This window comes from Prorops nasuta, unplaced genomic scaffold (genome assembly GCF_024137725.1).
Source record: "Prorops nasuta isolate Cenicafe-Biocafe unplaced genomic scaffold, Cenicafe_Pnas_1.2 PNAS00004, whole genome shotgun sequence".
In the NCBI taxonomy this organism is placed as follows: domain Eukaryota; kingdom Metazoa; phylum Arthropoda; class Insecta; order Hymenoptera; family Bethylidae; genus Prorops; species Prorops nasuta.
The window spans coordinates 11,274,019-11,292,465 of NW_027116801.1; the positions used below are offsets into that span (position 1 = coordinate 11,274,019).

Consider the following 18,447-nt stretch of genomic DNA (forward strand, 5'->3'; position numbering starts at 1 on the left):
TCAGCTTCTCGTTGGGGAAGGAGCACTGCTATATATATATATATGTATTTTTAACAAATGAGAAGAATCGTAAAAAATATAAGGCTAAATTAGAGTGAGGCGGTGCGCTAGTTAAAGGATCCGTTTAATGAGAGTTTGTCGAGTTTCGTATGGACTCTCGTGCCAACAGCCGACTTTTCCCTGACGAGCACGTATACCGTGTGTGTGCCCCGTTCGTGTACATAAATACTTGCAGTGGTGTACGTACTTCGTATATATACACGATTCGTCATTAGAGCGATGAACAGGCTCGAGTGCGAGACGAGCAAGATTTTTTCCACGCCTCGTTGCAAGAATTATAAACCGCGTACCGCGTGACTAAATGGAGTCACCTACACCAGGTTACATCTCTCGCGGTGTAAATTCGCCTTTGTCCATTTTTTTTTCCGTGCACGCTTCTTTTTGTTCAAGTTGCATTACTTCGAAGCTTTGCTCGACTGGCAGGGAGTGGCTTTCGAACAATAGTTTTAAGAGACTTTAACCGTTGGTATTGTTCCTTGGTGGGGAGCAGAAAGACCAGAGTGGAATATGTTTTAGTTGAGAGAGGCCGGAAAACTGGACTGAGAATGGACGACAGAGTATAAAGAGAAGTGCTCGCTCGCTATGTTAGAACCGACAAGCGTGGTGGCTTAGTGGCTACTCCCTTCATCCAAACCATTACTCAGCTCTTAACGCTCCTCTCATTCTGCCATCTTGTATACACGATAATGGAGAAAATACGTCGATAAGGAGAAAGTACCAAATCCCCTGACAAACTCGACACATTCGCGCCATCCCCCCTACTGCTTTATCAATCCTATCAAAACCACTCGTCCTGCAATTTATATACGCGTCTAATCCATATCCTTATCAAAGGACTTGCATCAGACCGACCAAGCTCGACCAGCAGCTCGATATATTAACACTTTAAAACTCCACCCCCCGCCTTTTAATACCATATCCTATGCAAACTCATCGGTAAAAAATATTATTAATGATAGGAAGCATCCATTGTTTCGTCCCTCTGTCACCACCCCCCCCCCCCTCCCGAATCTTCAACAATAACCCACTATTAATTTAAAGTCTGTTCGAGTTTTGCTTTTTTATTACCGAGAGTTATGGTCCGAAGTTTAGAAGATTTTTAATAGTGGACAACGAGCTTGTTACATCAACGAGCCGTTAAACTCCAAGCGTTATCTTTCCTTTATAGATCGTGCGAGGGATAAAACTTGCCAAGCTTAATGCTGTTATTTATTAACTCCCAGACGTAACTCCAGATCTATGAGACAATGTAATAAAATTTTACAACGCACGTCGCGTTGTCCGTTAAGGGATACTTTTCCAAAGACTTCTCCTACGAGAGGCAGTTTGAACCGCAGTGTTTAGGACGATTCGATTAAAGCTGGAAATTCTTGTTTTCTTTGACAAGCACCGGGTATTGCGGGGGGGATTGTAGGACTATTAAACAGCTTGGCCATTGGCGACATTGCCGTTCCCGTTATACCTTCCAAGCTTGTCCCATTACAGGATACTGCCTTGCTCCGAGCGGTTAGCCTTCGGGTAAATAGCCTTGGCGCTCGTGTGCTAAACTGTCCAACGCTCTTTATTGGCCCGGTCTTACGTATCTGGCCAGCCCGATGTTACACTCTCTCCCTCTCTCTCTCTCTCTCTCTCGCTGGATCTCCCGTGAAAATCTTCCCCGATGCACCGCATCTTCCTCTGCTAGTCTCTCGAGCACGGTCAACCTCAAAAACCATCAAGGACCTCTCCACCCTTTCCAAACGTATCGTTGAGGAAAGTTGGGAGCCCTCTGGATGCGCAACCAGGAAAGCACGATAGACTTCCCAATGTCCCCAGATGCGACCGTAAAGGAGAAGCTTATACGCTCCTAGAAAACTCCTTATCCAAAATTCCTCCATTCTTATACAATTTTCACAAGACGTGCAGTCGGTTTTAACTGTGGGACCAAAACTAGACCAAGGCTATCTTACAGGAATTCTTCGGATAGAGGTATATGTATTGCATTTAGCTCTGCATTCTCCCTATCTTTTTTGAGATTTTTATCGTTTCGGCTAGATATCTAGCCCGAAGAGTCAACATCCGCAAAGCGGGTAATGTCTGGCAGTGACGGAGCGTTTCGGATACCGATAAATTGGATGCTTCGCTTTCCACGTGTGTAGACAAATCTGGCACCAAGTGTCTTTCTCCTCGCTCTGTCTCTATGGTATACGTATATCCTCGAGGGATACCACTAACAGCGACGCCTCGGAAACTTTAGACCACCTCGACGTATCGCGTAGTCTGACTAGGACACCTTTGCGTTCGGACGAAAAAAAAGTAACGTTTAAAAATAGAATAAGAAAGAGGTAAGCTTTTCGGTGCAAGTACATACTGACTTTTACCGTATACAATCCTAGTCCTTTATGCCACAGTATAGTGTCTTGGTGGTTGGATGGAGAGATAGATGCGAGAGACTCTGGAGATTCAGGGGAAATCGTTGCTGAAGACCCTCTTAAAAGGGGCTGGGTTTGAGAGACCACTTAGGTGAAATTTAACGTGTTTCCCGTTACTTATGAAGGGGAGGGGCATGTGTACGTCTCTGGTAAACGAGAAGAGGGTACACAGTACTCTCCCTCTCTCTCTCTCTCTCTTCCTAGCCTGTGCGAGTTGAAAATGCGCCAGAGTCCTGTGCGAGGTAGCGGAGAAAAGCGAGAGCTCGTCGTCTGGCGTGAGATGTACGAGGGTTGCCAGAGGCCAGCCTACCGTGAAACGTTCAACGCTCCATTCAATGGCGTTTGGTCCTCGAGAAGTATACGAGGGGGATGAAACGGGGACGTGGCTCAGCGAGAGTTTCGGACTCCTCCAGATGTTCCACACGCTTCTCTCTAGCAGTAGCTCCGAGGTCGCGCTTACTACTGCACTTGACGCGATAAGAAGAGCGGAGGAGGAACTTGATGCAGACACGCGTGATATTCAATTTATCATTAATCATTGTGGGAAAAAAGTTCATGGCGATTTTTGGCCAAACTGGAGCAAGAAAAGTTGCGGTAATTGTCGAAAGGATTCGTGTGGAAGGTAGATATAAACGCGTTGTAAAAACCTGAAAGAGATTGTCGCGTGATGGTTGGACTGGTTAGGCCCGAAGGTGAGACGCGAAGGCCACACAGAGATATCCAATAACGAATGTCGTGCGGCGTGTGATAATGGTGCACCGGCTGGCTTACGTAAGACAACGCGGCGCAATTGTCGTTGATTATGGTACGCGTGTAAGCAATGGAACATCCGGCGAAACCTTCGCTGCTCCGATTAGTCGCTAATCCCTGCCAATTATCGTTGGACTGTTTATCATGATTTCATAACGCAACGCTGAGCAACAAACATAGTGCGTGCTGATCTTGTCAATCAGAACGTTACAGCCTTCGGGTGGTCCTTATCTTAACAAAGCAACATTGTCGCAACGCTACTCGTGTTTCGTTCGTTTGCAATTAACATTTTCTTACATTTCTCACTGTTTGGGATTTCGTAACGCCATGCGGTGTATGGCATATGAACACTGCCTGCATATACAGTCTTTTTGTTTTGAATATGATCAAAGCATCCAGCGTTTGTTATTTCAACCGAGCATGTTCATCGGAACACTTTCTGTTCATATATAGTGCTGATCTTGTCGATCAAAACGCTGCAAACTTGGTTATACAACTTTCGATCGATTCTTATCTCAACGAAGCAAATTCGTCATTATGCTTTGTGTTCGTATACAATTGCTATTTTCTTTCCATACTGTCAATTTCGTAACGAAACTCAATATAACGTGAACTCACTGCATGCAAATATCGATCACATTGATCCGAACGTTGCAACTTTCGACCGGTTCTTATCTGAATGGAGCAAGTTCATCGGAACGCTCTCGTTTCATATGCGATTAACATTTTCTTCTTCATACTCACGATTTCATAACGTAACGCAGAAAGAGTCGCGGTATAATCAACACCCCCCCCCCCCCCCACCCCACTAGAGCCGTCCAACGGTCCTTATCTCAACGGCGCAACCTCGTCACAAGGCTTACTGTTCATACACCATTACCATTTTCTCCAGCATGTTCTTTCAATTAGAGCGCTTGGAAGCAAATGGCTGGTGGTCGTACAGTTGCATAAACAAATCGGTCAGCTTGCCACGATAAGAAACCATTGACGATAATTGATAATGTCTTGATGGCCCTCGGAAACTGAATTGCCAGTGGCGCTCAACGATTTGTCGCAAATTCTATTAGCCAGGTGGCTGTCTGACGCGTCAATCTCACTGTGAAACGTCACGGCGAGCGAGTCACCCCACTCTAGCCGCTCAATTTTACAAGATAGCAGCGTGCAGCTTGAGGTCGCTAGCGTTGACTTAGGACACGTCTAGCTTGGTAGGAAGTGGTGAAATCAGCTGTCGATGTAAACCACATTGGCTTAGACGCTTCATCAAGTACGTTACACACCGCTGATTTCGCAGATACGACGTATAGGTGGTCCTGTTTAATCTTGTTCGACATTAACGAAGCTTGTCGCAACGACATTGATAGGACATTTATTCCTCGTGGGCGATCATCCTCCACTTCCACCGAATCTCTCCTCCGAGTTAGCTGGCTCTTTCTTGTGGTAGTATTATTGTCTCGCTTGGGACATACCTCCGTGTGCCGAGCTTCTCTCGCGATAAGAAATCGTGAAATAAAGGTAGCAGGCCTCGGGGAAGGGGAAGCCTAAAAAGAGAATACGGTGAAACATAAACAACGTCGGTTGCGCGACTTGCGCACCTGTGCCAGTTTCTTGGCACGAAAACGAACGAGTCAATAGCCTTCCAAGATCTTCCATTTCCTCTCCTGTTTTCTGATAACGTCACTCCATTGTACGCAAGGAACTTGAATATAAGCTTTCCCAGTCTTCTCGTCGAAGGATTTCTTTGCCACAGCGATCGATACCTCCAAGCTTCGAATTCTTCCAGTGACCTTCCAGCTAATTCTCACAAGGGTTCAAACAGTGGTTAGTTTGCGGTTTGCTTTGGAAAATTCAGTTAAGATACTCTAAAGAAAAGTTTGGCGTCGTAGTTTTTGGCAGACGAGCGCCATAACTCACCGTGTCAAGATTGAAGAGACTCGAGACCTTCTTCAAGAAACCGTCCTGAGACTTCTTCTTCCTCCGCGTGGTCATCTTCTTCGCCAATTGATCGAGTAATCCAATTTAATCCGGAAGGCTCAGATCCTGGCGCGGCACATCTCGTGCAAAAAACTCGCGAAACTTCACTTCACAAAACTCCACAGGCATCAGATGTGGATCCCCAGCTGAACGAAAACTTTGATCACACAAGGCCAATCCTTACAGAGTACAATTTGTAAATTGCCCTAGGGGATTTCTCGGTTTGGTCGATCTCAGCTACAAAAGAATTCGCAATTACGCAAAATTAGCCAATCGCAAATTTAACTAGAAAACTCTAAGCGTCTTTTACAATGACGACGACGGTGCTCCAAATTTTTTCCACCTTCCTCTAGCTGCTCCGCTTTCAGCGCTCTTTTCAATTTTAATATATATATATATGTAGGAGAATGTACTCTTTGATATTTTTCTAACGACTCCGTAACAGACTTTTCGTGGGTAAAGAATTATTGCATGAACCAAAAGCTAATTTTTATTATTACATATTTTCTTCTCTGTTAGAAAACATAACAATACCGGACGCTTCTTCCACTACCAGTAGTTGTTCCAATATTGACCCTATTATCGATTTTAGTCGTATGGATTTATTTTTTAGTATTTTTTGTAACTATATTTCGTCAGAGACCCTCATGAATGAAGAGTCGCTGTACGAACCAAACGTTGATTTCCACTATCTAACGAGGACAGCAATTTCTTTCGAACCTGCCTACTACGTAAGAGCATTTCGAAATCACCCACGCGCCAACAATACGCTCCGCGTTATCTCGCTGCTTTTCTACAAAGAAAATTCAACATTTCACCATTCCACTCTTAGCGTTTCCCTTTCTTCGCGTCTCAGTAGTATTTATTATTTTCGTGAGCCGATGGCTGAGGGGAAAACAGGAAAAGACGAGTGTGACGGATATGTAAAATGGAAAAAATTTTTTTCTTTTTTTGCTTTATATGTATATATAGGGAGTTTTATTAAAATATTGTAAAAACAGGAATTCCTTAATAAAAAATCGTCAATTCCTCTCGTTTAAAAAAAGGTACACGATTCAAATATTTCCAGCTAATGGTGCAGTTGTTGCAATTACGAGGAAATTTTTAACAGCAGCTACACGAAGCTCTAACCTAACCTTTTACGGACAAAAAGTTGATTTTTATGAATCGCGAAAAAAGTAGTTTTTGTTTTAAAGCTGCTTATACTATAGGCAACACCGTGTAACAACATTTGGAAATCACTCACGCGCCGACAATACGTTCCCCGCGTTATCTCGCTGCTTTTCTTACCCCACCCAAAAACGCTTTCATTATCATGGAAACGACGCGAACGAAGCTCCGCAAATTCTAAATTTCGGTGTTCAATTCCCTCGAGTTTATTATTATCGTGAGTTGATTGGTCAAGGAGAAGGTGACCTTGAAAGAAATGCTTTCTGTAGAAATGGTAACGAATAAAATGTGCAAAACGTCGCGTCCCCCAAGCGCGATCGATCGGTGAAAGCACTGTAAACAGTGGAAAAGTATTGTCCTTGATGAAAATCCATACAATTTCCCTTGAAAGCTGCTACAAATCTATCCGGAGATTATTTCGCGTAATACCGACAAAGCTGAATATGGATGATATTGTGTCTAATGCGCAATTTCGTTCCGGCCAGCGTACTTTCAATCGGTCGCAAATCATAGTTGAGTTTACAGCGTCGTGAATTGAAACTGCATTATCGCGCCCGGCAGCTGGTGTAATTTTCAGCGCGAATTCGGACAAGGTCTCGCGTGTCGTTTGTTTAATGCATTCCTGCTCCTGCTTCATCAATCTAGAGAGCCCAGTTTAGTGGTTTAGCACGAGGAAATTCCTCACGTGTGGCAAGGGAAACGTTGCTTTTGAACTTTGCTTACTCGTGCACGCATGAAAAATGAGTGGAAAGTTTGGAGATGCGAGTAAAATTTGTAATAACCGAGAGAAACGAAATTTTCTATTGGTCAATGGTGTCTTAATTGAGTTTTTCCCACGAAAAACACGCGTCCCCTTTGCCACTGTCGTAAACAGGTTGTTCATCCGTCTCACTCTGCTGCACACGCCACTGGGGACGCACTCACACAGACACAGTGAAATAGCAGGGATTTTAGTTTCCACGTGTACGCTGCAGGTAGTGCAGGGCGCATTCCGAGTTACGCATAGGGTGTATGTACAGTTTACGCGACGTTTCTTATAGCAAAAAGAGGGCGCGAATTTAATGCAAAGACTGCAAAATCAGTTTCGACCTGTACAACCGAAAACGAACTTCACACTCGTTTATTCCCATTGTAATAGGGCTGAGCTTTGCATGGATTTTCTCCTCTTTTTGTACACAGGAAGCGATTATAATTGGCAATGTAGCACTGTGTTTTATTTCACGTCACGGAAAAAATCATGGCGTATCGGGGATCTCCGCACACGAGCCTGGCATTCCACAGTCACGCATACACCGTAAGCGAGACGCCACAGTCCACGGTCCCCACTCTCCTTCGCTCATACACAGTCCCACACACGCGCGCGTACGCTTCACGTCGCCAAAAATACTTTCTCATAAATCTACAACTTTGTCGCACTTCAGCTTTCGTCCTTTCTTCTCGAAACCATGATTTTTCTTCTTGAAATTCTAAATAGCATTTTTAGTCCGGATTAAACCAGCTGCCGAGTTTTCTCGAAGATAGAAATAAAGTTCCATCCTTACTTTTCGCAAGTATACACTATATGTATTATGTACACTGTATGATGAAAGCCGGCTTAAGTTAGGTTAGGTTTTCGAATTGCAGCACGAAGAGAGCTGGACTGTCAGGTCGCTGTCAACTTGGAATAGAAAATCTAGGGGGGGGGGGGGTAAGAGAGGAGGCCAGGTAGTTTCGAGTACCTTCCTTTTCCTGCTGATCCCGCCAACTTTCCATCGGCCCAGAAACGAGAAACTTGCTTCGCGTAAGGTCAGGTGACAACTGCGCTAGGTTCGCCCGATCAGCTGAGATATCGTTATGACGATCGCGAGATGGCGAGTATATGGAGTGATTTGGAGCACAGCGTTCACGACAATGAAAAAACACTAAGCACGATTGTTGGAGAGAGAGAGAGAGAGAAAGAGAGACAGAGCAAGGGAGAGGAGCGGCAAAGCTTGGTCGCACGGAGGTTAGGTCGCTACGGACGCTCTTCCACCACCTCTTCCTCCCACTACTCCTCCTTCTCCTCTCATTCCACGAGCAAAACTCACGGCTAAAGTCACGGCTAAATCGTGAGACAGAGAAAACCCAATGATTCGATGCAAGATTCACACGCGTTATATTCACTAGATGAAAAGCTTTGGGCGTGGTGATGCCGATCCTTCTTGATGGTTTTGGACGGAGAAACTTGAAGAAACGTCAAGAAATAGACGCGAAGCGAGGACGGACCTCGTTTGTTGACGTCATCAGTCGCGCGCGGCCGGCATGGAACATGGAAGTTTCTTGGAACCTCCTCAGGCTACACGCACCGACACCGAACAACTACGAATCGTACCGAGGCTGCACGAACCTGCACGATTCCTCTGCCCCGTGCCCCGTGACGCCCGTGACTCTCACAACTTACTATCCGTCCTGTATATTTACGTTCACGACGACGTAGCCCCAGCCTAGCCAGTCACGCCAGCCAGTGCTCGATCCACGCATTGTTTTTTCCCTCCCAACTTTGTCAGCAGCTTCTCTCTCTCTCTCTCTCTCTCTCTCACTCTCACTCACTAACCAACTCTCCTTATAACACGTCACTGCCTGATCCACGCAGATTGATACTATACTACCTGCTCTTTTCGCGATCAGGTGAACGAGGTGAACCTTCAGGCTTCAGCGAGAATTGAGACATATGTTTAAGGTAGTTTTAACGACACGTGAAAGTTTTGAAAATACAGACTAATGTTTACACAAGGAATTTTAAACTACTGGCACTTATTTGCCGATAAAAATTGTATTTAGGTTATTTATCGATCATTTTTCTAAGAAAAAAAAAATTATGGTATAGCTTCTCATAAATGGAAGTATTCTTATGAGAGTTGAAATCTGCAACTTTGAAATTCTTCAACTTCCAGCTTTACGTTTCTCATAAATATTATTAATGAATTCTATGACTTGTCAAAATAATAAATATGAATAATTAGTACGAAGTTAATTTATACTGTTCGGTTTTGAAGTTTGTGCTCCTTCAAGCTTGTGATACTTCACTTATACAGTACACTTGACTAAAAGTCATCTTATAGTTGGTTTTTAGTTATCCAATTAACTAAATGACGACTAAAAGAAATATTTGAGTCACTCAGTGTCGTATGGCCATTTTATAAAACTTTATTATTAACTGTTATATTCTTTTCCTTTTTTCTAGATATCATCATACTGTACTCATTCCTATCAGCAGTGAACCAGATCTTATAGGCAATAGAACTATACATATATACCTAAGCTAATTTTTACGAATTGATTTAAATTTGTCGTTTCTAAAGGAAAAATCAATAAATGCTCGAGTTAGCAGGCAATACTCTACATAATCAACCTATACATTCTACCTAATGTCGCTTTTTAGCGCTCATTTGCGTTGAATCTTGAAAGTTATTTGAAATAAAACTTGAGAAAAACAGAAATAGCAGCTGGAAAAAAATTAAAAAAGGATGACGGTCGATCATAGGTCGAGAGGGGACTCTCCGGCCATGACGAGTATTGCTGGAACCAGTTTTTACCGGGATCACAGGGTATTGAAATCCAGTCGACCGGGAGTAGGCGTGTGCAGAATGTTTTTTGCGAAACAATTGATAACGTCGGTATTCTTTTAATCACTCGGAGGAGGATCCATATTTTTAATCCAATCAGCAAGAAATATTCAAAGGGATGTTAAGCACATGTACTCCAGAGATCTCAACGTTTCTCGAAACACCTGAGATTTTTCCACCTCGACTCTAATCGTATCGGCAATTATTTATATACGTTTATTTACATTTGAAACCGGCCATTTGAGGAAACGGTAGCGTTACTTCTAGGAAGTGTGCTCTCTCCTATCTCTTTCTTCTTTTTCTCTTCGAAGAATCAGGATTTTTTCGAAAGTAATTCAGATTTTGTACTGACCATTCCCTTTTGTCCAGTTTTTAATCATTTCTTCGCACGTTTCACTCCCTCCTTTCTTCTATCCAATTTATTTCTCTAGCTAAATATTTGTACTCGTACATAACCTACAAAGTTGAGTCTTTGTTAGGTTGGCTTGGCAATCCCCTAGTGAATTGTCGCGTGCTCTATATCTACGCCGCGAAACGCACGGTTGGAGAACAATGTGCTGTTTAATACTGACTGCAATTTGCATCCCTTCTGTGTGCACCACCTTCAATTTACCTACCAAGAAGCTATTTTGTAACTAAGATAACTGGAGATCTCTTCTAAAAGATCGTGTGCTTCCTCTAAGTTATATAGCACCATTGCTCCAATTAAAAGTTAATTAGGACAGAGGATGATAATAAAAAAAAATAAACGAAAACACTCGTGTCATGTTTCAGGTAAACAATTATGATATATATATTTTTTTATTTGACAAATGTAAATAAAACTGCTGGAAAGATAATTGGCTTACGAAGCTTTTCTTTTCCGAGGTCGAAGCTCTTCCGGGACACTGTATTCCATGATGTCCTAGTAATAAAAGAGAAAAAAGAAAAAAAAAAACAAATGATGCGGAAGATTAAGGTTTAGTCTCTGTGTTCACCGAAGGCTCCCAAAAGAATAGAAGAAAAGTGTTTAAGACAAATAGAGAATTTAACAGATTGAAAATTGTGTTTTAGGCTAGAGCAACAGCAACGCGAGGAGAGGAAGCAAAGTTTGCTTAAGAAGTGGAATTGCAGTAAAGAGGTAGCTGGAACGAAGGAGAAAAACATGAGAAATCGAAATGGAGCAAAGTTTACAGATGACGGATGGTGGAGTAGAAGTGACTTATTCGTCCAAGCACTCCGACATCCGGAACGTCGAAAAAGGTGCGACTCCTTCAAAGTGTACTCCTGCTGGCGAGGAAACTTGAGAGTCGCGAGCAAAGAAGGGGAGAAAAAAATGACGATGGAAAAAGAGAAAGAAAGAATAAAGTAATCCCAATTGAGTTAAGCCAAGTGGAGGGAAGCGGTTAAAGCTCTTTTTCTACCATCACCGAGACGAATATAATTTCCATCTGGCAAATCCGGCTTGCAGTTACTCTTTGTTCATGTTCAGCCGGGATTAAAATCTTCAAAGTGCCCGTGCAAAGGATGGTTAGTGTTCATTAAAAAATGCTTATCAAATAAAGTATACTCATTATGGTCAAAAGAAGCTTTAGTTTCTTCTTCTTGTTCATTTCCTTGCGTTTGTCATTCACTGTTGCAGACGGTAAGTACATTTGGCAGGTAACGTACTGCCCGCAGAATTTGGCAGGAAGGAAAAAAGTCGGGCGAGCTAGACGGGTCAGTGATCTGTTGCGTATAGCGTGCATTATATGCTGTAATTACACGGAGAGCACAATGACATAACTTGGTATTGTTGGCGAGCTGTCATGGCCTCTAGCGATTGGTCATAATACGAAATAACTCGGTGGGGCAGTTCAACTACAATCACTGACCCGATTAGCTGCTCTAAAACCAGACAAAGTCATTCGTCCAACGAAACGCGAAGATAATTAAAAAATTGTTCTACGCTCGCAGTAAGAAAAGTTGGACGAATGAATATCTCAGAGCGCGCGATATAGTTTTCCCCTCTCTCCTTCTCTCAAGAATACGACTACTAAAAATTCTTACCAAGCGCAGTTTTCTCGATCTCCTGGAAGAGACCATAATCGTTACGAAGGCTTCTTCTACTTCCGAAGAAAGCTGCGCTGTATTCTCCTGCTGAAATTATCCTACGCCTATTCAAGCAGCAACTTCCACCGAAATTGCCATGGCTCAAGAGTTGCACTAATCTTTACGTCGTATTAAATTAGAAACGAGCTAAAAGACCCGGAGGGCTATATCCCACCGGCTAGCGATCTTATATTTGCAAACTCGTATAGCCGTTTCCGCGCAAGAGGGATGCAAATTTTCAGCGTCCAATGGCGATCGATCGATCTCGAGTCTTCGAGGGGATCACGGAAGAGGTGAAATGGTGATTTTGGGACGCATCATCGGATAAACAAGGAAGGGGGAGGGAGCGCTACCGCTGGATAATCCAAAGTGGTGGCACTGGTGGGAGTCGACGAAGACGCCTCGGCTAAGAGAGCATTTAACAATGGGTCGACTCAATGAGATTTAGTGCGACGTCTAATCGGGTTTACCTTCGCCTTGAGGCTCTGTCCCACGCTGATATCGTACACTCTGCTCTTGGTGCAGCGACCAGGAGAAGCAAACTGAATTTAAAAAGATTCGTTAAACCTCCCTATCGCTACCCACCAGTCAGCCAATTCGTCCTTCGTCCTTCGCCCCCTTTTAGGAAAATAAAATTCCTCCGCCAAAAACTGTATCCCGACGCCAGTCACCATGCAGTAAAGGGAACGCATTCAAAAACTCCAAGAGTTATCTTCGTTCGCGCGTGCCTTTAAAACCGCAGCACCATTAGAAATTAATGTGTAAACCGCCAGTACCGATGTATCAGCGTTCCATCTTATTTTTCCAAAGCTCCGAAATTCTTCCATTTCCATAACTCGAAAAACCCGAGTATTATCGGTTTGGTCAACCCTTGCACAAATAATTGGCAAAAACGATTACGTACACAACAGTAAAGTAATAAAAGGTTAATGGATATTTATCTTGAAAAGAAGAAAATTATGTATGGTAGTAATAATGGTAGTAGCAATTCCATTATCTGGCATTGTATTATTTAATTAAGCAAATTGCGGATTATTTAAGCAGCTATTTATCAAGCATGATTTTAACGAAAATTTCAGGCAAATACAAGCGAAAGCTTTTAGTACGTTAAAGGAAAAAAGAGGGCGTCGTAAAGAGCATGATAGAGAAAGAGAGAAAGAGAATAAGTGAGGGGGAGATGGGGCTTGTTAAAAACGAAACTCACTTGATCATTGTCGTGTCCCTGCCAACTGTCGTGACTCTGAAAACAAGACAAAAAACATTTATTAACATCAAAAATGACAAAGCTAGTAAAAGAGGTGTGAAAGGAGAAAAGTTTCGCTACGAGCTAAAAGTCCCTTCTCGTTATTAAAGTGAATCTCTATCATTAAGTTTATTCTGTAGCTATTGGTTTAGAATCGGAACGTGCTCGTGTCTCCGATATCAGGAGTAACGGTTGGCTATAACTTTCGCGAATAATGGTCGTAATCACGATTGTCACGTACGGGACATAGGGACTTTACCGGTTTCTAGGATATACTGTCATACCAATCCCCCCCACACAGATCACACGTGTACACGCTACACGATTATCCTGATCCTGCAATTTCGAAAATAATCCTCGCCTAGCAGAATCTTCCGAATGAATCATGTACCGGCAATTGGCCTGTTTAATGCCACGTCTATCATACTTCCATATAGTAAAACAAAACAGATATCAGTTTGAAAGGGGTTTCTATATAAATGCAATAGAATTTGTAGAATGAGATAGAGGGGGGGGGGGGGTGAGGCGTTTTAGTAAATGCTTGGATATTTGAGTAAAGCGGAGGAGATTCGTTCTTTTCTCTGAAATGGGATGGCTGGCTGGCTGGCGTAATGTAGGTATACACTGTCGACAACCGACTGTACGGCCAAGTTGCGTGGTACTATCGGAGGAAAAAGAGAGAAATATTGAAGGAAATGTCGTCGATATCACCTGCAATATTTCGGCTAAAAGGTCGAGGCAGGCAAACTGGCGCATGGCACACCGAGCACCAGACTAGAAATGTGTATTATATTGGTCGAGCCAAAAAAGAGAGAATCTCTTTCGTCGTCTCCTGGGAAATTGAAATTTCTTCTCGATCCTGCCAACCGAATCCTGCAATGGACAATCTTTTTTCTATTGCTCGTGGCTTCTAAGAATTTACAAGCTCGTTACGCGTGTTAATCACTCGCTGCATGTATGTTCGATCCTTGTAATGCGAATACTGCTTATTCACCATTTATCGCATTTTTATACAGCCTTTGCGAATAATTCATAAAATTAGAGTTTTGAGACATCACAAACGTTAGACTTGGATATCTCTAATGACTAAGGGGTGTACTGTTTGACGGCACTTTTCTTTTTTGAAAGAATATTTTTGAGTTATACATAATATTTATTTAAAAGAAAATTAAAGAAAAATTGCGATTGCAGGTTTTCAGAATTGATAATGTTCTGCAATTCTCTGTAATAAATGTTAAGATTGCTAGTTTTTTTTTTACGTTTAACAATATTAGAAAAGAATAATTCAAATAAAATATGCTTGGTATTATTTCATGGAGAAAGTATGAAAAAATTGGCAAAATTTTATGTTTTAAATGAAAAATTACGGTCGCCAGCATTTGTTTTTTAATGGAATCATATATTTTATATTCTATGTAGTAAGCCCACACTGTTCTAAAAGCTTTTTAAAAACTATATTAATATTTAACTATGGTGCTCATGAGTTATGTGGCTTTAAAAAGATATGTATGCGGGCGAATGCGTGTATTTGCATGAGTTTTTACAATTGAATCGCAGTATAATTCTGATGTTTTCTTATTTAAAACATTTTTTTATAATATTACTCGAGTTTCTTGGAAAATCATGAAAACTGTCAAACTGTACAAGAAAAAATAAGGTTTTAAATAAGTCTAATAATTCCATAAAACTCGATAAAATAAGAGAATGAAGACGAAAGGTTTCCAGCTGATCGCATTATTATTTGCTCATTAGCCCAGCTTATAATAAGTACTATTGTAGTAAATAAGAGAATTGAACAAGCGGGCGTTCCGTCGAATACAAAACTCCACGACTGTAAGAGGAGAATACCGGATGTTAAATTAATTACAATTCATAGACTATACGAAAATAATTGCAGTTATCGGTAAACAAGAAAACATTCTTTCGTTTGAAATATCCAATAATCACCTAATATCTTGCCCATATACCTATTACCAATAAAGCAGTGCGGCTAGATTGTTAAATCATTGCCTGGCCAATACAGAACTGCGCGAGAAAACTAAAAAATGATTAGTTCCCATAAACATTTAACATAAAAACAATAACCGTAAAAATAAATATTCAAAGGCCAAAAATTAATCGTACACCCGGTGTATGTACAATACACTATATACTCTAGCCGAATTAATTTTGGCTCCCTTTGTTAGATGTATGACGTCAAACGCGGATGTTTAGAATACCGTACGAACGCACCTTCAACCTTGAAAATTCGATATAATCTTATCGACCTGAAAAGATGGGCTAGGAAAACACAGAGGGACCTATTGATTTAATAAAAATAGTTGAGATAAAGTGTCAATAATCGAGGTATGATTTTGAGTGTGAGGGAGTGCCGCTGGCATCTGTTTTTCTTCAGGATAGAGAAATTGATATCGGTATCAACCGTCTGTATAGCGGAGTGAATCCTATATGAGAGCCGCTTTCGCGTGGTAATGGGATTTTGATACTAACGCTCGTAGGGAATGTGTGCACCCTCTGACATGAAACCGAGGATAATTTCCATGGCTTGTGTTGAGTATACAACCTATCCTCTTCCTCCCCCCCCCCCCCTATACCCCTTCATCCACCTACTGTAGTATATCTCCTCCCAAAGCTACATGGCACGAGGTCGTCCCTATTCCACGTTACCAGGTCCTGCGATCATCCCTATTGGTGAATACGCGACTGAACAAATGCAAATTTAGCTTAACCCATTCGCGCTTCTTAAAGTTTTTAATCAGTTTTTCTTCCCGAACCGTTTCGAACAATTCGTCATTTGGCTGTATTCATTCGAACCTTTAATTCCTCTTTTCAGACTTGACGCGGCGTTTAACTTCGTTCAATGATTAAATCTCTCTCTCTCTCTCTCTCTCTCTCTATTAACCTACAGGGCCTGACTCTGTTCTTATCATCCCTTATGCACTTCCCATCCCGTTCTTCCGCTTCAAGTGGCGCAGATCCCGCGACAAACTGGTTCCCGGATTCATCTTCGTCCGCGGCATGCCAAGTCACTACCCTCCGAGTTCACCTTCGAAGCCGAAGGATATCTTAAAGCCGAGAAAATCTCAGCTCCAACGAGTGTAAACCTTAATGCCCGTCAAATCGAAAAACTTGTCGCCGCACCTGTGCTTAATTAATTCTCTCGTCGAGAACAACTTAATCGTTAATTCAATACTCAAGCATCAATTTTACTTATAAAGAGCGTCGGGTCTGGTTTTACAAATTGAAAATATCTGGATAGACGAGTGGATTTTATGAAAAAATACTTTTACGATTTTTCTTTTTAAAATCATATTGTCAACAAAATTATTAAGGATTTGAACTTTGTGATTCGTGGTCGAAACACACTGCGTGACTCTCTCCTATACATGTAGGCCAGCAGATATATCTAGAAGAAACCTTTGGAAAATCAGTGTAAAAAAAACTTGAAGGAAAAGCTGTCCTCGTCGTTTCCATTTTCTATGGAAAAATATATACGTAACTTAATTTGCTTACAGCTTTCGAGGTAGCTCAAGGATCAGCCACTTCGTGGAAAAGAGAAAAGAATTCCTTCGTGTAAAGAGTTCATTTTTCTTTGAAGAGATTGAATTTTTCTCCGATACCTTTGTAAAATTTTTCCTTTGACTGTGAATTTTTTTCATGGGAATATTCTGTTTTCCCTCGTAGCTTTTCTCCACAGTTCAGCTATATCTATATTTATTAATGGATATGATTTATCAGCATGGTGTACAAAGCGTAGAATTCGTCGTTGCATTATGGTCAGCGCACGAAATCGATCTGACGTTCATGTTAATTACTTTCCCTCGGGCGTATACTACTCTGAATCGCATTAGCGATTTTGGCAGTGCGTTAGATTTTCTAGCGTTCGCATTTACAGTGACGTGATACGGGGTTACATGTCTAATTGTAAGTAACGTTATCGGCTGTCATATTATTCAATCGCGTTTCCTCACCCTTAAATCAAACTTCCAATAAACAAATCATATCAGTAATACGAATAGTGTTATAATATTATACCTATATTATTATAAAAATCTTTTACAGTAGTGTAAAATTAAGATTCTTTGAAATTTAGACGTACCAATTCATTTTTTTTCACAAATATAAATTTTTTGCATAAGACTTCCCTCATTGTAAGTAGAAAGGAGTTTCAAGAAAGCTTTGTGAAAAAAATTGCATTCCTTCGAGTCAAGAAAAAATTGATATTCTTTCGTGCATTTTTGTCAAGTTTATGTGAACCAGACACAATCAAGATTTTAAAAAATTGACTCGTTTGGATTTTATTTGATAGGACATTGCCTATAGCTTTAAACATAACTGGGGAACAGATACTTCGTGTATAAATTGAATTAACCAAGTGTGAAACTAACAAGGACGATTAAGTCTATGGAAACAAAGGACGTGAAAAATTCTACGTGTTTCTTACGTTCCCACTGTAATCTTTTGCACTCGAGAAAATTTTCTTTGCAATATTAATTAAAGGTGATTGCTGGACAGATTGTAATGTTTAATAATGAACTTTTCGTTGTTACAGAAATATTTTCCACAGTTCAATAACTTTCACGTTAATTAAAATTGTTACGATAATCAGTGTGAAATTATTATGTGCAATTATTAATTACTGTAATATTAATTATTACTAAAGATTAATATTGATTAAAATATACATTATTTCGATAAGTTTTACGACAATGATAATTATTGATGATCATGAAAATGATTACAATAATCGGTATGAAAATATTACTTCCAATTATTTGATAGGAAAATTATAAAGATCCGTCTCTCTCGTAAAAAGACACAGAGTGGAATTATTATCCCTTCTTCCTCTTCAAATAATATTAATTCACTAGGCCAATGAATTAGCGAGCATTTAGATAAAATCCGTACAATGTTCACAATGCTTATTTTTGCAAGATTATTTAATCGGCTTCTTTGGCCAGGACTCCTTTCTTCCTCTTCCTTTACGAGCTTTTCTTCGCTGGTACTTTTTGTAATTAGCGCCACGCTCTCAAGCGATTATAGGCGAAACTTGCTTCTAGAACTGGTTTAGTAAAAAGCGAAGCATCTACAGGCTAATTGCATTTCAATAGGGACGCGCGCGTCCAAGTAGATCCGAAGAATAGCCGCTTAATAACGAAGAAAAAATAAGAGAAACAAATGAAAAGCA

At 41.1% G+C, this 18,447-nt stretch overlaps 1 protein-coding gene across 15 annotated transcripts in view; it reads right to left on the bottom strand.

Moving 5' to 3' along the window:
- Positions 1-18,447, bottom strand: part of dlg1 (discs large 1) — a 331,205-nt gene that overhangs the window by 85,982 nt on the left and 226,776 nt on the right. For 14 of the 15 annotated variants that reach the window (XM_066725415.1, XM_066725410.1, XM_066725416.1 and 11 more), the window contains one exon: positions 13,221-13,256. In XM_066725415.1, coding sequence (XP_066581512.1) covers positions 13,221-13,256 — 36 coding nt within the window. Of the gene's footprint in view, positions 1-5,132; positions 5,430-8,428; positions 8,684-13,220; positions 13,257-18,447 lie in introns of those variants that run through there. The other variant, XM_066725423.1, reaches the window with a different exon arrangement.